General features: G+C 42.1%; 1 protein-coding gene across 2 annotated transcripts in view; it reads right to left on the bottom strand.

The window, feature by feature from the left end:
* LOC119661181 (zwei Ig domain protein zig-8) overlaps positions 1 to 19162 on the bottom strand; it is a 270196-nt gene that overhangs the window by 37547 nt on the left and 213487 nt on the right. For both annotated transcript variants that reach the window (XM_038070399.1, XM_038070400.1), the window contains exons 3-4: positions 8224 to 8301; positions 6558 to 6690 (exon numbers count right to left, since the gene is read on the bottom strand). In XM_038070399.1, the coding sequence (XP_037926327.1) occupies positions 6558 to 6690; positions 8224 to 8301 (211 nt within the window). The remainder of the gene's footprint in view (positions 1 to 6557; positions 6691 to 8223; positions 8302 to 19162) is intronic.

Raw genomic sequence — 19162 nt, 5'->3', positions numbered from 1 at the left:
TCCAGTGCGACGCTGCCTGCTCTAAGAATCTATAAAAATTTCCGGGTGTTTACCCTCGCGACGTTCCACACGTAGAGGGGTTGGCTCATGCTGGCAAGTTATGTCAACTAAGTCGAACGCGATGTGCTGGTGATCATTTGCTGAGAAGTCTGCTAGAACTTGCCGTCCGTGCACTGAATGTGCCATTTCAACAAAAAAGTTATGTCAAGGTGTTTAAAGTTGCGACGCTGGTTCTCGCTACCATTTTCAGGATCCGTTTCCCTGTCTGGCTAAGGGATGCCGGATTCAAGCGCCCTAGCATGAAGGTCACCGCCTACCAGAATTCGCCAATTCGTATCAAAAACGGCGTTCTTCAGAGTATCCAGGTGGCGCCGAAAATCCGACATCGTAGGATAGGTAAACGCTAAAAAACGTTACCCGTGAATATCGAATCTTGACAAAGGGATCCCCTCGGCCTTGGGCAAGAAAATGAAGTCGAATGCCGTTCCGAACCCCGATAGCAACAGTAGCGGATAAGTCGAGATGCCATGTAGCTGGGTTCCTGTTCCGGTATTGCTCGCTGATGCATAATGGGAAAACCAAGCAGAGGAACAATAGCGGTATATAGACGAATCGTCATTCGCTTTACGTGGAGGAAAAATTATGGAGTTATCTGAATTCATAAAAGACAAACACAGTGTGCAGTAGGCCATCAAAAACATGGTCAGAGCGTACAAAAACATGTACAACAGTGTTAAGGGCAATAAAAACGCTTCGAAGGAAGGAAAAGTCACTCTGACAACACAAGTGACGCCTCCTCAAAATCTAAACGGTGGTGAACTTGACAAGAGAAGTAGAGAGCGAGCGAAGGATTTTGCATCCTTGCAGGACGTTAAAAGGCAAAAAAGCGTCTTTCCTGGGAAGGCCACAAAAAAAAAAGCCGCAATTGTGGTGTTTTCTCGTGCGCTTATGTTTCAATGAATCCAAGGGAAGTAAATCCCCAAAAAGGACCGGGGAAACATGGATCATGGTTTGCAGCAAGAAAAACGTGCTACGCAAAACAAAGTACGGCCCGAATCGATCATCATCTCCGCAAAAGGTGATATGGCATACCCCAATATACTCAGTAAGGTCAAATCCGATCCGTTCCTTGGAGAAATCATCAGCCGCTCATTTGCCGACTGAGAGAACTGCTTTAGATGCCTTGAATTTGCCACATAGTGATGAAATGCACCGGTGAATGTGGTAGCCCAAAGAGGTGCAGAGACTGTGACTGTGAATATATGCTTCGCCGGTGTTATGTTATGTACCGCCACTATGTATTTTGAGACTTCTTTCCCAAAGTGTAGCAGTACATTTAAGATTAAAGGTTCTCTAGTTATATATTTATACGGACATCCCCGCCTCATCTGGATTTTACTCCGTAGGTTGTGGCTACACTTTGACCAAAAAAAGAGGAACCTCGTCTAGAAGATAGTTCCTTATTAATTTTTTTGTATCATATATAGAACCACCGAAACCCGTGGTTACATATACAATATGCAGTTTAGGACCAAAATCTAACTAATGTCCTAGAACCCTTGGCTGATAAGCTCAAGAGGTCCATCGGACGAAAACGTAACAGTTACCCTCGGCTCAAAGGGCAACTGGAGTTTCTACGCTTTACCTATTATTAAGTCTCCGGCATGAAGCCAGCAGAACTCTATCCTAAAGAGGGTCCTGGTGATCAACCTGCTTGGCGTAGGAACTAAGACAGGCACTTTTCCTATTCTTAACTCGACTTTTACTTTAATTTTATCTTTACTAGAATCGGAAAAAATTCATAGTTTCATTTGACATCCCACATCACCATATTTGGTGGAAAAAAATTGCACCCCTCTTTTACTGTTTTACTCAAAACCTTAAAAAAAGCAAATCATTAATATGCTTGAAGTAAACATAAAAAACAGTGATTACACACATGGTGAGGACCGGTGGGTATGTTTCAGGTGGGCATGCGAGTACTCGTAGCAAAGCATCATGAGAGATTTATTCGCTTTCTGTGCTAGCTTGCTTCGGGATAGTACTTTTCGACTGCTACGTACCAAAAGTGTCTGAAGCTTTTGGTGTGGATTTTTCATATCATAACACCGGAAGCTGGACCCATAAGGTATGAAAGGTTTTGAGCATCTTTTATATAAAAATATTTGAGTGGACATTTGTACCTAGCACGTACATAATATATATTCATATTTTATGTTAGAATACTCACTTTGGTATAAGGGGGATATCTGTAACCGGCTTAGGAGATTTTCTGATCTAAATATGTTAATAATTTTCCATATAACATAACTCCGCCATGCTATTAACGCAGTATGCTAGTCCCAAGACCAGGTAAAGGAGGAGAGGTTGAGGCAACACACCTCGTACTATCCAAAGTAAAACAAAAATAAAATACTGAGATCAGTTTAACAGATAAATAAAGTATAGTTGCAGTTATTCCACTATGATAAATCCTATCTGATCTTGGCCGTGACAGGCCGACTTAGAAAATTAATCCAATGTCCTAAGAAACAAGATGATTGGATCGAGTAACAAGCTTCGGAAAAAAAGCCTCACGAGAAATGTAAAAGTGTTCTTGAAGTATGGACGGCGTGGGGATGTAAGTAAGATAGTCCGTGCAATGGAAAACAAATATGTGTCGCTACGCAAAGAGTGAGGAACTCGCAAGAGCCCTTCATAAAAGGCGCATTGATATCTGCGCTCTGCAAAAAACCCGATGGCCTGTTGTTAAAAGCTGCGACATAAAACGGGAACGCGATAAAAATGGCTATAAACTTCTCTATTTTGGTAGTCCACACATCTCAGAGGGTTTCCGTGATGCCATTAAAGAAGTCGAACGATTTGATGATCGGCTGATGAAGCTGACCATTACATAAGATGATCGCACTATTCACTTCTTCACCGCGTACCCACCATAGACAGGTCGACCTGATGCCGAGAAAGATGCCTTCTGGCAACTTCTCGATGAAAACACTTGTCACGTGCTCGCTGGCGACTATATCATCATTACCGGCGACGTTAATGGTCATGTTGGTGAAAAGACAGACGGTAACAGGTGTCATGGGGGAAAGGGAATGGAGAGCGCAATGGGAGTAGTGAGCGTATAATCGATTTTGCGGGCACCTATGACCCTGTATTTATGAATACATGATTCCTCAAACGATTATCTCATCTTCTTACATTTTATAAAGGGATCAGTAAAATGCAAATCGACTATATTTTCATAAGACGCCGACATTTTATTACCGTTACTGATTGTAAAGCAGTTCCCTATGAGACCATCACACCTCAACAGCGGCCGTTGATTGCCGTCCTGCGAATTAAACCACCGATAAAGCAGCGTGAGGAATGCACTGGCCCGCGGCGCATTAAATGGTGGCGATTTCGTGAGAACAAAGAAGAAATGATCTCACTTACGCGATTACCATCCATTAGAAATGTGAAGGAATCGTAGAAGCAAATAGAAGACACGATCCACAAAGCGGCCTCTGCAACCCTCGGGGTCACATCAACCGAGATACTTGGCTTTAGAATGACGATGTTGAAATGAAGGTTCGTGAAAAAAAACAGCTCTATTACAAATTTCTCGACGATAAAACGCTTGCTAATTGGCAAATTTATAAGACCGTCAACCGGGAAGCAAAGAAAGCGGTCTCTGTAAACCCGGACGTCCCGTTACAGAAATCTTTACGTTAAACTGGAACATCGGGATGGCGAGAGCGATCTGTATCGATTTGCCACAAGCCGAAATGAACGCACACAGGATACTGAACACTTCTGATGCGTTAATCACAAGAACGGTACTTTGCTTACCAGTCGTCGAGCCGCGACGAATAGATGGCGAGAATACTTCGAACAGATTTCAACTGACCAATTTGCTCATCCTCCACTTCCACAATCACTGCCGACGTTTGGAGCGGTTCCACCTATCAGCGCAACTGAAATCGAGGAGATAATAAAACGAATGAAATCAGGGACCCAACGCTGTGGCTTAGTGAATTCTGTAATCGGGTTATTCAGGAAGGAAGAACACCATCTGACTGGCAAGAAAGTACCACAGTTTCAATATGGAAAACGAAAGGCTGAAGATCGTTGAAATTATCGTTTGATCCGGTTATTTTCCCATACCATGAACATTTTTGAACGCATTCTTGACAACCGTATTCGCGAAATCGTTGAAATAATCGGGATCAAACCGAGTTTGTCAAGAAAGGCGGAAATACTGACGCAATACACGTTGGGGCGGGTGTATGGTATCTCTGTTGGTGTTCATCAAGGAAGCGCCGTATCACCACTCCTCTTTGTTCTTGTTATGGACATCATCACACGGGGCATCCAACGTCCAACGCCCTATACACTGCTTTATGCAGATGATGTTTTCCTAGCGTCTAATAGCACAAATGATCTCGAGCAACTGGTCCAAAAATGGAATGATCGTTTCATGCAACACAGTCTCAGATCTGAATAAAACTGAATTTTTGACGACCGGTCCCCACTGTCAACAGCAGTGATCTGCCCAGAACTGAGCGATTTAAATACCTGGGGTCAACGCTATCAGGCAATGGAGAACTGCGTTATGAAATTGCTTCAGGCATTAACGCAACCCGGCTGAAGTGGTGTTCCACAACTGGTGTCCTTTGTGTACCAACGAACGTCTTATATCTAAAAATTACCGCAATGTCGTCCGTCCTGTCGCTCTCTTATTCTGAGTGTTGGTCGAGTATAAAAGACAATGGATGACGTCTTGCGGTAATGGAGACGAAGCTGTTGCGTTGGACTAGTGGATGGACGATATTCGCGATCGATATGGGGTTGCACCGATCGCGAAAAAACTGCGCGAGAGGCGTCTTCGATTGTATGGTCACGTAATTCGCGTTAGAGAGAATTCATTTGCCAAGATTGATCTGAACTATAACTTTGGTGCTAATGGCCGGATTTCCATGATTGGTACCTCTAGGATGAACTTCAGGGAGGTTGTCAGTCAATTTCTAAAGTTTGGTAATATACTATTAGTAAGTTTATTTGAGTAGATATCGGAATGGGACATGTTTTGAGGTCTAGATTTCATATAAGCGCACCATTTTGATTATTTTCGGAATTTGGGGTTTGGTAGTTCCCGGAAATGAGTCCTGTTTTATTTTAAGTGAGCACATTTTGACTTCTTAATAGCCCACTCTATAATTCACGTCAAAAATAATATCAGATTCGGAGTACTAATCGAGACCTTTCATTTGATATCCCACATGACTATATGCGGTGAAAAAAAATTTTGCATCCCTCGCCTTCGCATGTATCCGTGGATTTTCATAGTTCCTATATGTCCACCAAGTTTCGTTCTGATCGGTTTAGCCGTTTTAAAGAAAAGTGCATGTGGCACACAGTCAGACAGTGAATCATTTTTGTTGTGTAAAACAAAACCTTAAAGGATGATCACTGCAACATTTGAGGCGTAAAGTTCAAAATACGGGTTTTTCATTTTCGAAAATGGCCAAAAAGAGGGAGCTTTCTATAGAAAAAGGAGGAAAGTTGCATTTTTATAGAGAAAAGGGAAGTCTCAAGTTGAAATATCAAAGTTAGTGAAATATTCGCGGCGAACAGTCCAATCTGTTATTAAAAGGTTTAATGAGACCGGTTCTCATGCTAGTAAAATAAAAGCTCCAACACGTCAAGACAGGAAACTCATCCGCGAGTCTCCTAAGGATCTAGAAGAAACATCGTCTCAGCTTCCTGTGGATCAGTCAAAAGAAGATGGAAAGGTCATAAGTACTCGTATCCCACTTGTTGAAGTGGGCAGCTTTGGAATGGGCTGGACGAGATTAACATAGCGCAGAGGAAATTGGAGGAACGTTGTGTGCCCGACGAATCAAACTGGAAAGTAAGTTTTTATCTGAGCATTTACATAATATTACGGCACTTTGTTAAATGTTTTATCTACAATAAGGAAAATAATTACTAAATTTGGAATTGAGTGATTTTCGTAGGTAGTCGAAGTACCGGTGTGACCTTCGTGAGACATGTCGATGAAGAACATTATCCAGATTGCGTGGTACCTGCTGTCAAACATGAGTGGATCAGTGTTAGGCTCCGAAGATGTACAGCAGCAGCACAAAGTAAGGGGCCATCGCTTTGCCTCTAGAACAGTGCTTAAAGACATTTTAATTCAAGAATGGAACGGCAGATGCGCGGAACAGTGTATGAACTTAATAAAGAATATAACCCGAAATAACAGCTGCCGTAATAAAGAGGCAGGCCAATTAAATTTTAGTAATATTGTTTGCATTACATAATGTATTTTGTTAAATCACTACAAGATTTTCATTCTTTGCGTTAAAAAAAGAGAAGACAGAAAGTATAGGACGCCTAATATATTTGGCCAAGGCTGTATATAACTTAGCAGTACATAATTGCTCCTCATTTGTATGCAGAGAAAGTGTTCTCACTTAAAAATTTGTTAACCATGGACTAGTCCTGCAGTGCATAAGTGAAGAGTTTCAAGAGCGCTGGAGCATTCTGACGATGAAATTTCAATTACTTACCTACGACGTTGAAGAAATACGACAAGGACATTTTCGGTTCACTGTTGACTTGACATTCGTATACTCCGGAGTCCCTCGGCTGTGGATATTTTATTTGCAGAGTCCAGTTCGGAGAGTTTTCAGCTCGAATAACCTTTAAAGTGCGTGGAAAATATTAGTCAAAGGTTAATTTGTATTGGATTATGGAAAATAAAGGAATATAAATAGTACACGTACGATATATGTAAATGTTTAACACATATGTATGTACACTTGCGGTGAAAATAATAGTAGTGCTGCTACCGCATATAGTTTACTTTGTATAATTTTTCCGTTGCCTACTTTATTATCTTTACTGACTGAGAAACTAAAGTCAATGGAAAAGTACCGTTATCATTATACACCTTGGCACTTGGTGTGGTAATTTCATTTTATTTTGCAGAGGGTTGGTCAAAATAATCGTAGCCAGCAGTTGCCAAAAGGCAAATACAAACCATTTATTTGTACAAAACAATATACAAGAAAGTTTGTACTGCGTTTTTTAATGTATTTCTATATCACTGATGGAAACCTGATTGAAAATTTTTCAGAAATGAAACGAGGCGATGAGCCTTGTTTAAAGAAACAAACAGCAAAATTTTGAAAGAGAAAACTTGTAAAGAAATTCAATGGTTCGTTACTCTTCGAGGAATCTTCGTAACGCATTAAAATACAAATCGCAACTTAAAATACGTAGGCGGTGGCACCTGCAACTAACATAAATTACACAAAACCTTAAAAAAGGAACTGGATGTGGGAGCAAGCAAAGCAAGCCAGCATTTACAGGAACAGGATTTAGCACCTCATAGCCCAAGAAAGGAGCCCTTTATTAAGAAAAAGGCATATGGGCTCAAGGCTAAAGCTCGCGAAGGAACACCTGAATTAGCCCACCGGGAAATGGGGAAATATTTTGTGGACAGATTTACTTTTGTTTATTTAGCTCCAGCTACAGACCAAAATAGACAACAAAAACTATTAAACATGGAGGATTCAGTATTATGATTTGGGTATGGTTATCATTTTATGCTGTTAGACGAGTATATTGGTTATAGGAAACAATGTGTTCAGGAAGAAATGCAGCCACTTTGGGTTTCTCAACAGGATAATGACCGAAGCGTATACACACAAGTGTGCAGTAGGGGTTTCAGGAAAACTGGATTGAGTCCATGGAATGGCCTGCACAGTCTCCAGACCCAGACCCAGACCCCCTAATGTTAACCCAACAAATAATAATCAACTTTAAGGATGTATATGAAAGTTTCGTTACTTCAATGCATAGGCGGCGTGCTGCACCAATAGCACACAGAGAATAAGATATAATTATTACTATTATTATTTTACCACCAAGTCTTTTGAAATGACTAATTATTTTAACGATTTTTTTATTTTAGAGAATGCTGCTTGTCAAAATAAAAGTTAACCAAAAAATTCATGCTTCTTCTTAATTTCCATCCAACGATGCGCGCACTACTATTATTTTGACCGCAGATGTATGTATGAATATGCACGAATAGACACACATATTCATGGCAATTCCTTAGGTAAAAAGAGCGAAATATATATGCGCATTATGACGGTAGCAGGAAATTGTTTGGGAGAGGAATGGATTACAGCTAGGGTGGATAAAAATAAAGTTTAGCGAATGTACCTGAAATCTTTGATCTGACGTGTATGTAGAAACGCCGACTGTCAGAATGTGTAGATCACGTTTGCGAATCCATGATACCTGCAAATTTGGAAAAGAGATGTTTAAAATAAAATTGAACTATTAGCTTCTTTTCTATTCGGGGTTTATTTTATTTTCGAGTCTTGAACTTGCTGCAATGAAATAAACGATTTCATAAATATAAATCGGTTCATTATCTGTCTGTTTGACTTTTGAAAATGCCAGTGTGTTTGGATTTTTGTGCACAACATAGACCCCAACTTGTCCCCTGCCCGGTAAATCACTCTGAAAACCCCTTCCATTAAAATTCATGTATTAAGCAATATAAAAATATTATGTGTCCGGATAGCTGAGTGGTTAGAGCGCAAGGCTGTCGCACGGAAGGTCGCGGTTCAAATCTCACTGGCGGCAGTGAAATTTGTATCGTGATTTGACGTCGGATACCAGCCAACTCAGCTCTGAATGAGTACCTGAGTCAAATCAGGGTAATAATCTCGGGCGAGGGCAATGCTGACCACATTGCCTCCTAGTGTACCGTTACGGTCTTGAATGAAGTGCTCTAACACACTTCAAGGCCCTGATTCAACATGGATTGTTGCGCCAACGATTATTATTATTATTATAAAAATTATCAGTTACATACACTCGTGACATAATGCTACATAGCATTATTAATTTCTGACAAAGCTGTGATTAGAGCGCTATTGTTGCTTGCTACGATTTGTATTGTAAGCGCACGATAATTAGTTAAGATTGGTGAACAGGCTTACTACTAACAAAATTGGTAAAATCTGGTCTTTTCTGCTACCAGTAGGCCAACAAAGATTCAGCGGGACATACAACATAAAGCTGGTAAAGTAAGTATGCATCTGGGTTAGGCTTAGTTCGCTGGTGTAAGTCTGTCGGTTCTGGTTGGTGTTTACTATGGTTGCATAAGTCTGCGGATTCCAGTTGTTATTAGGTTGACTGTGCGAGGCATATTGCGTTGTCTATTCAAGCTCCCAGTTGTTCTTTTTGTAGATTGGGTAGTTGTAATTATTAACTATATCGTTTCGTAAATGCGGTATATATTGCATTTCTGGAGAAACACCGTCTTTAGGTTTGATTCAACTAGCTGTTGGATCTGAATCATCGCAGGTAACATATACTGAGGGAAGAGAGCAAAAGTGTTTGTTGTAACTAAGCATTTATAAAGCTGTATGGGCTCAAATCGTTTCTTGGTTTCTTGCACCACAATTTTCCTGGCCATGAGCCAAAGTGAATTATGAACAGGATATGGTTCGTCATTTTAACGTTTTGTGTGAAACAAACTTATTAAAATCAATTCAATCTCTGCCTGGCTTCCAATTTACTCGTAACGACCTGAAGTTATTGTCACGAAATTTGATTGAGAACATGTGGTCTGCGAGTTCCTTTCTACACAACGAGCGGCATCATGTTTTTTTTTCTCCGAATATAACCATGTAGGGTAGCAAATGAAAGGACTTAATTAGTTTTTCCCGAAACAGATCTCATTTCCGATATTGGGGGGAACACATGGAAGTGAAGAGTCAAAATGTGCCCCAAGAAGTGAAACAGGTCTCGTAAAATTAATAATTTTATACACTATGATCAAAAAGGAGCAATTTTTAGGCAAATTTATTTTCTTTGGTTCAAAATAGCTCCCATTATTCGCTTCAAAACATGTACCCGTCTTTCGATATTGTTTTTGCTTAAACTTCAGGCCTTTTGGGATGACCCGGTGTGGGACACGTCTCATACGCGATTTTTTTTTGTGTAAAACAAAATCTTACTAGAACCTCCTTGTCTGTCCGTCCATTAACGCCAATTGACATTGAAATATTAAAGTCGCATTTATGAAGAATCTACTTCACCCAGATCGTTTTAAGGTTTTTTAAGGGCGCCCCATACATGTGAATGGAGGGTGCTACATTTTTTTTCACAAAATGTGGCCATATGGGGTATCAAATGAAAGGGTTCAATTAGTACTTTTCGAAACTGGTTCCATATTTGATATCGGGCGAAACCTACGGGAGTGGGGGTTCAAAATATGACCATCAAAAAGTGTAACAAGTCTCGTTCCCAGAACCTATCCAACCGAAAAATATGAAAAAAAATCACAATGGTGCATCTCTACCAATCTAGGCCTCAAAACACATCTGGTTCCGATATCTGCACAAATAAAGTTAATAATAGTATATTTCCACATTTTAGAAATTCGCCCGGAAACCCTCCTTATGTTCATCCTAGAATTGTGAAATTTGGCACGGGTGTAAGGGATAAAATAGCGCACAATTTGAAGTTTGAAGAAAATCCAAGAATTATTAACAAAGTTATCGAGTTGCCTTTTTTGTGAAATTTGTGCATTCTACAATGTGTATGACATCGTCATCCCATATTGATTCGTCAATTCCACAACCAAGTGCGTTTATATGAATGGGGTCGTAAAGAATTATTTTGTTCTAGTTTTTTAGTCATTTGAATGTGAATATTAATTACTCCAAACAAACATGTGTGTATGTAGGTATATAATATATACGTGCTGGTTTTACCAAATATCAGAAATGAGGTCCTTTTCGAAACGTACTAATCAAACCTTTTCATTTGATACGCGGCATGACCATATTCTGTGAAAAAATGTTTACAACTCTCCTCAAATTCGGCACAAAATAGCGTCACTAGCAATATGTAAAGGGATTGACAGAGCACATCTTGTGACCAAATTTCATGATAATCGGTTTAGCCGTTTTCAAGTAAATCAGGGTGACAGATAGACAGACATTGAATCGATTTTAATAAGGTTTTATTTTACACAAAACCTTAAAAACAGACGTCCGCGGTTGCGCGAAATGCATTTCAGCTTCCACACAACTTCCCGCGAAGTCTACACTCTGTTTTTGCTGTTCCACGCCAAGTGGCCTTGCGGCGGCCTCCTTTCCGGCCGGAATGGAGAATGGACTCCACTGCAAGATGTAGTCAGCAACGCAAGTTTCGCCCCTCCGTAATGTGTGACTTATTCACTTTAACCTCCGCCTTCCGATCATATCACGTACCAGTGCCAGACTCACATATGCCCGGAAGCGGAAGAGGAAGGATCTGGAAGGAAACTTCAGTCACTAAGGAGGGGAGTTACAGGTTGAATCCTGGCTGTCAGAATCTTCTCCTTTACGTGGACGCTACTGGTTTAACGCCGGTATGTGGAAATGGAGTCAAGCCAAGCTCACTATTGTGAATACCGAGCCGCGTACGACAGAACAATGGATGTTGGATACCTGGCCACCGAAGGAAGGTAGTTGATATTATCTGTATGCTGGGTGAACAGAACCCTGACATGGACTTTGCACACTGGACGCACTGGATGCTAAGGTTCATGAATGCTATGATAGACCAATCTACACAAGTGGAGGGTTTCAGCTTGGTCTTTGAACTAGACCAAAAAAGTCTGAGGATGCTCAGGGACATCACTTTTTCGTGGATGAATTGAAATTATATTATATCAGGAAACTGTAGAGCATTATCTTCATTTTAAGAGCGAAGAACAATGACGACCTCCGATTCACACAAAATAGATCAAATTGCAGCATCTTCGATGGACCTTCCCGCCGAGTCGGGGTTCTGCGTGATGAGGTGAGACCCTTTATGGATGAGGACATGGGAACTGCTGCACCTTCAAATGTGGCAATTCTAAAAGACATCAAACATGGGAGGATCGACTCTCTGACGGTACGGCGTGAGGGAAACCTGGTCACACGCCGATCGTGGCATACGTTTTTAACTCTTTTCTATTACACATTAGACTAAGCTTCTGCCGAAAAATATAAAGGTTGGTCAAATTGACCTGCAGTATGCCAAAGCCTTCTCGTATCTGCTGGCAGCGAAGCTGATAAAGCTGCAGGACAGCCCTTTTATTTTTCTGGTTCAAGAGCCATGGGTTCGATTTAATAAAATCTGTGACATTGGATCAATTAAGAGGGCTACGATCTTTTACGATGAAAGATCCATAAGGCCAAGAGTTTGCATTCTGATGTCAAGACTTTTACAGGCTACCAGGCTGATACAGTTCTTTTGCCAGGACCGAGACACGGTTATTTTACAATACCAGATTAATGGCGATAGGAAAAACATCAAACTTATCTCTTCTTACATACTATATGATTCTTTGTGTCCTCCATTGACGTAAGGGCAAAGTCTAGTCGGCTCGGATCTTCAGATCTGCCAGCCCGTAGCATTCACGAAGGGAAGCAGCTCTCCCACCTTGCAGCTAGAAATCTATCAGAGGGCCCTAAAGTATGGTTTACGCAGTGTCCGTAACCTGACTCTAATTAGAGGTGCACAATCGCAGAGAAAATGCAAGAGAGTTTCCCTTCTTTGTCCGCAGCTTTGGCAATGTTCCTGTGCCCAGGAACCCAGAGGAGGATGGCCTTGAGCGTGCCGCCCAGACGGTTCAGCGCGTCTCTGCACTATCCGAAAAGCCTGGAAGATATCTTCCCTGCCCAACATCCGGACTAACGTAGTCTGACGGCACTGCACGTTGCTACCTATTTAATATGGAGGTCTAGGTGGAGGAGTTGCAGGAGTACATTGAGAACATCTGCCGGGCAGGACTGCAGAGCCCCAATAGTACCTGCACACGCGGTTTTTTGAATCCTATTTGATTTTTGAATCCTATTAAGCTTCATTTTTGCTCAAAGCCTGCCACCATACAATAGGATGGGACGCACTGCAGTGAACCATCGTCGGCCGGAGATCCCAATTCTTTGCAAAGGTTCTCTTCTCCAATTTAGCTTTGGATCCAGGATTACACCCTGATACTTTACATTAGAGGACAGAACCAATCTTTGTTCATTCAGCCGTTTTAGGTGGAATTCTTGGTGGTAAATAGCATCAGTTCCGTTTTGGTTGGGTTTATGCCGAGTTCGAATCTCACGGTCCATGATGTCGCTCATAATGGGCGGAAACATCACTGACACTAATATCACCGAGTCACTAATATCACCTTCACCTCGCTGCTGTCCAATGTTGGTCGAATTTCGTTCATTACTATTAACCAGAGCATTGGAGAGATGGTGCCCCCTGGGCCGTGTCTCTGTTCAAAGCCCTGATCAAGTAGTCGCCTCCCAGATCCGACTGGATTATCCTGGTACTTAGCATGGATATAATCCAATGAGTAAGATACCCCTCCAATCCAATACTGGTCAAGGCTTCCTTGACGGCGTTGGTAATAACGTTATTGAAAGCAGCTAGGGTATACTGCTTGTATAGTAGCGACCGCACAACCGCGCTAATAACCACGTGGTGGGCGGTTTCTGTGGATTTTCTCTCCATAATTGTCCTTAAGTGGATGCGCTCTAGGGACTTTAGTACGAAAGAGGTCAGGCTGACTGGTCGAAAGTCTTTCGCGGACTCATTACCGCGCCTGGCCGATTTCGGTATGAAAACCACTTGTGAGCGTCTCCAGGAATGTTTTACGCATCCTATAGAGATGCAGCTCCGGTAAATCGCAACAAGCCACGGAAAACCGTTTCCGGAGAAGCTTTTTCCAGCCTAGCCAATCTTCATCAGCATTAACGGCGCAACAACCGGTATCCGGTCTAGGCCTGCCTTAATAAGGAACTCCAGGCATCCCGGTTTTCCGCCGAGGTCCACCAATTCGATATCCGTAAAAGCTGTCTGGTATCCTGACCTACGCCATCTCAGACACGGTCTCCTTCGTCTTCTTTTTCTGCCACAGATATTGCCTTTATAGATGGATCATTCTCATCCATACGGATTAAGTGACCTGCTCACTGTAACCTATTGAGCCGGATTTTATCCACGACCTGATGGTCGTAGTATCACTCATAGATTTCTTCATTGTGCAGGCTATGGAATTGTGCATCCTCATGTAGGGGGCCAAAAGTTCTTCGGAGAATTCTACTCTCGAACGCATCCAAGAGTTCGCAATTTTTCTTGCTAAGAACTCAAGTCTCCGAGGAATTCAAGAGGGCAGGCAAGATCATAGTTTTGTACAGTAAGAACTTTGACCTTATGGTGAGACGTTTCGAGCGGAACAGCCTTTGTAAGCTGAAATAGACTCTGTTGGTTGCCAACAACCGTGCGCGGACTTCATCGTTGTAGCTGTTATCAGTTGTGATTTTCGACCCTAGATAGGAGAAATTATCAACGATCTCAAAGTTGTAATCTCCTGTCCTTATTCTTCCCATTTAACCAGTGCGGTTTGATGCTGTTGGTTGGTTGATTTTCGGTGCTGACGTTGCCACCATATATTTTGTCTTGCCTTCATTGATGTGCAGCCCAAGATCCCGTACAGCCTGCTCGATCTGGATGAAGGCAGTATGTACGTTTCGGGTGGTTCTTACTATGATGTCGATATCGTCAGCATAGGCCAGTAGTTGGGTGGACTTAAAGAGGATCGAACCCGTTGAATTTACCTCACCATCACGGACCACTTTCTCCAGGGCCAGGTTAAAGAGGACACATGATAGGGCCTCCCCTTTTCTTACACCGTTGTTGATGTCGAATGGTCTCTAGAGTTATCCTGCTGCTTTTATCTGGCCTCGCAATTTGGTCAGGGTCAGTTTTATCAATGTCGTCGGGATACCAAATTCTCTCATGGCCGTGTACAGTTCTACTCTGGCTGTGCTATCATAGGCGGCTTTCAAGTAGATGAAAAGATGGTGCAACTGATGTCCATATTCCAACAGTTTTTCCATCGCCTGCGGCAGAGAGAAAATCTGATCTGTTGCTGATTTGCCTGGAGTGAAGCCTCTTTGGTACAGGCCAATGATGTTCTGAGCGTATGGGGCTATCCTACCTAGCAAGATAGCAGAGAATGTCTTATACTTACTTATGGTACTCAGCAACAAGATACCTCTAGAATTGCTGCACTGTGATATCTCCCTTTTTATATATGAGATAGATAATGCCTCTTTGCCAGCCGTCAGACATTGATTCGCTGTCCCATAATTTAAGCACAAGTTGGTGAGCCACTTGGTGCAATTGATGGCCCCCATATTTAACCAATTCCGCTGTAATTTCATCGGCTCCTGGTGACTTATGTTTTTTAAGCCAGTGGATTACACGGACTGTTTCTCCTATACTTGGTGGTGGCAATATTTGTCCGTCGTCTTCCGTTGGTGGGATATCCAACTCGTCGATGTTCTGGTTGTTCAGTAGTTCACCAAAGTATCCAACCCATCCCTCCAATATGCCCATTCTGTCGAAAATCAGATTTATCTCATTTTCTCGGCAGGATGAGCATCGAGAGAGAGAACTTCCGCACCTGGGGCGGTTGCTCCCTATACTTTCCGAGTTCAACGACCTGTTGGTTCTCCCAGACTTCCTTTTTCCGTCTGTGTGTCGCTTGTCTGCTGGCCGGAGTTCGTGATAAGTCTCCGCGCGTACCCGCGTTCTCTGAGAATCCAACATTACTCGGTATGCAGGATTTTTCCCTTCCGTTGCTAGCTTACATTTATCGTCAAACCAGCCGTTCCGACTCATTTTGTGGCTGTGGCCAAGTGTGTTTGTGGCTGTATCATAAATACATAAATATAACGTTCTTCAAGTGATTACGAACATCATTTATTGATGCTTCATCTGCAGGATCTCTGTTGACTGCGGTTATTGCGACATTTATTTATCCCTTATAGGTGTTGCGGAGGGCTGTGTTGTGGATGGCCTCGGTAATTATCGATTTAATATTCTCGCACAACTCGGGTGGCCGCAAACCCTCAAAGGAAGGTTCCGACTCACAGTCCTCCTTGCTGGATGAAAAGTGCGTTTTAACCCGTAGCTCCAAGTTTTCACTAGAAGATTCCATCCAGGATCCTTCCGACTTTTTAAGAGAGGATGGGTTTATGTTCCTTGGACAGAATCTTAGAGCCTCGTGGATTCACTGGTGCCTTCGATGTTCTGGCAATAGTCCAACTAAGGCCGCCCTTTGGTGGTCCTGCACTTGTACTTCTTCAGGCAGTCCTTGTATGGCTGCTAATATTTATGCATGTAGCAGATGTTGAAGATTTCTTTGGTCAGCTTCCTGAGGCTGGAGAAATCTTCATTCTACCACGGTGGCAGTGTCTTTATGCTATACTTAGTACGGCACGAGCCTTTAATGGCGGTATCGAATGCCATTTCCAGAACTCCGACCTTTGACTCCAGTTCGTCTGTCGTTCGAATCTTACCAATGTGCGTACCGGACAGTTTGTTCTTAATTACTTGACCAAACTTTCTCCAATCGATCCTCCTGGGGTTTCTGAAGAGTTTGGGGACTACTGCTGCGAGATCTAGACTGAAAGGTATCCAAATGTGATCTGAGAAGGATTTCTGGTCAGACCTCCACCCTAAGAATCCCATTGTCGGTTATTAGGGTGATTCAAGGACCTCTTCCCAACCGTCATAGTTCTCCGAGCTGGGGAAATTGAAGGTTGGTGTTCTGCCCCTGTTACACACCGATAGGTTTGATGTAATAATAAAATCAAGAATGATTCACCTCTCTCGTTGATTTCCGATCTGTCTTAAAGCGTATGCCTTGCATTGGCGTCGGAACCCATCAACAGGTCTTCTTTGTTGCTGTGGTGTTCGTTAAATTTGGTGAGCCATGAAAGCCGTGGAAATATACACGTTCTCTGTTTCTGATCCGGACGCAGAAAAGCGTGCAGACTCTTTCTCGCGAGAAAACATGGTCCAGGTCTTCCGCCTGATGTCTGAGACAGACACAAAGATTTGTCTGATATAGAAATGGCCTCTCTCTGTGCTAGAAATTTGTATCTCCCAGACACAGGCATTTATCTGACCAATATCTCTTTGGAGTCTGAGACAGCCGCAGACATTTCTCTGAAACAGGAACTGAGTTTCTCTGAAACAGACATTTACCTGTCCGATGTCTGAAAACAGATATTTGCCTAACACAGGAACAGATGTTTATGTGAAACATTCATTTAGCCGGGACCGACATTTTTCTGTCTGATGTGTGGAGCAGGTACAGACATTTGACGTGGAGGTGGCCAGTGCTATGTCAGGGACGCGGGCGTGATGATCTTTGCGGGTGGCTTGGATGCGACACTTGTCTAATCCAAATTCCATCCGAATATCACGGTTGAACATGTATGCTATTCGTAACAGACTTTTAAGGTGGCCGTTAGTGCCAGCATACAGCTTGATATCATGTAAGTACATCAAGTGTGTCGGCTCGCGTTTAGCACATGATCATATTTGATTAAAAAACCATGCTCTCTAGCATCATTTATGAAAGGCGGTTTAGTGTTATGCAAAAATCAAAGGGGACTCAACGAATCGCCTTCGAAAATGCCTCTTCGTATACGGATGGGCTCTGAAGCATTGGTACCCTCAGATTGCGTACTGATAAGGTGGTACGCTACCTTTTCATGACTGTCGCCAAAAACTTTATTAGTTTCGGATCAATGCGACAAAGACGTAGGAAATCACATCGCTGTCAAAAGCCTTGGCGCAATCGATATATAGTAACAACTAAAACTATTTCCTTCACCTCTAGTTACTTGTATTACAACTACCGAGTTGTAATGAGTTGCTTTTTGTAATCCCTTGGCTCGACTCGGCAACCCTTCTGTTCCTCGAGCAGAGTTTGGTGGTCGCGAGGTGCGCATTGATCCCCGTTATTAATTTGTCGAGGATTGGTAAGCAATTGATCGGTTTTGTGTCTGCAGGGTCCTCCACCGTGTCCCTTTTAGGGAAATTCTTCCGGCCACCTAATTACCTGATTTATTCTATGTGCTAACCGACCATGTACATTGGTGCACATTTGGTACCAGAAGTTCCGCAGCCGATCATGACCAGGACCCCTCCACTTGTTTATGGCTCGTTGAACCTCCTCTTCAGGAACATTTGTAAAATTCATGCCCGATGTAGTGGCATGGCGGGTGCCTTCGGCGATGATTTTCTGGGCATGCTCAGCCTGCTGGATGGGTAATCTCTAAAGTCTACTTCAGTACATTTTTGCTTCCGTCACCGAAAACTCTACTGTTTGGACACATATATTTATATTTATCCATATTTAGTATTCGTATATTTTTTAGAAATTGACTTAATTTGACCATAGAATCATCAAGTTTTGCGGTAATATAGGCTATACATCCTGTTCCGATATCTGCACAAAGAAAGTTAATAATAACATATTATCGTCTTTCAGAAATTTAACTGGAAACCCGCCTTACGTTTGTGCTAGAAGTACTATGCCTGGCACTGGTATAAGGGATAACATAAGGTATAACTTTAGGAAGTTTGAAGCTAATATTAACAGAGTTATAGGAGGTGAAACTTTTCCATTTCATCTTAATTTTGTGCATTCTAATCCATAATCTATAATAGAGTACAACCCCAAAATTAAAAATAATAGTATTTCTCTTCGAAGGCCACTTAAGAATATGTGAATATTTTAGGTTTGTTAACGTATTGAAAGAGGCACAACTGTTCTAACATCGGAAAAATAAATATTATTTGGACGATATATGCCATAAAATCGTGGAGTTTAAATAAGGTGTCAAACAATGTGCTATTGCAAGCATTGTGATGGCCGAGATAGTGGGGCGTTAGTTTCGCGATGCCGGTGAAGTGCCCCGGAATCGAATTCGGGCTATAGTCGTGGATGTTTGTGATTGTCTACAGGACATAGATATATAGCACAATGGATCTATTATACAAAAGGTCTGGGTGGTAGGACTATGGTTCGCTCCTTAAAAAAAAAGAAGTCGGGAAACCTTCCGGCTGGACGCTTCAGGTACGAAAGGTTTTGTGTATTTCTTAGTACGTAGCACGTAACATAGCCATATATTATGTGAGAGTATCCACTTTCGGGTGATATTGACATTCATAGTCTTCAATTTTCAAAGAAGCAACAGGATGAACTTAAGGGGGGTTCTAACCAATTACAAAGAATTGTGGTAAT

Source organism: Hermetia illucens, chromosome 1, assembly GCF_905115235.1.
Source record: "Hermetia illucens chromosome 1, iHerIll2.2.curated.20191125, whole genome shotgun sequence".
NCBI classification, from domain to species: Eukaryota; Metazoa; Arthropoda; class Insecta; order Diptera; family Stratiomyidae; genus Hermetia; species Hermetia illucens.
Note: the sequence above shows the minus strand (reverse complement) of the source record. Positions and strands in the feature narration are given on the sequence as shown.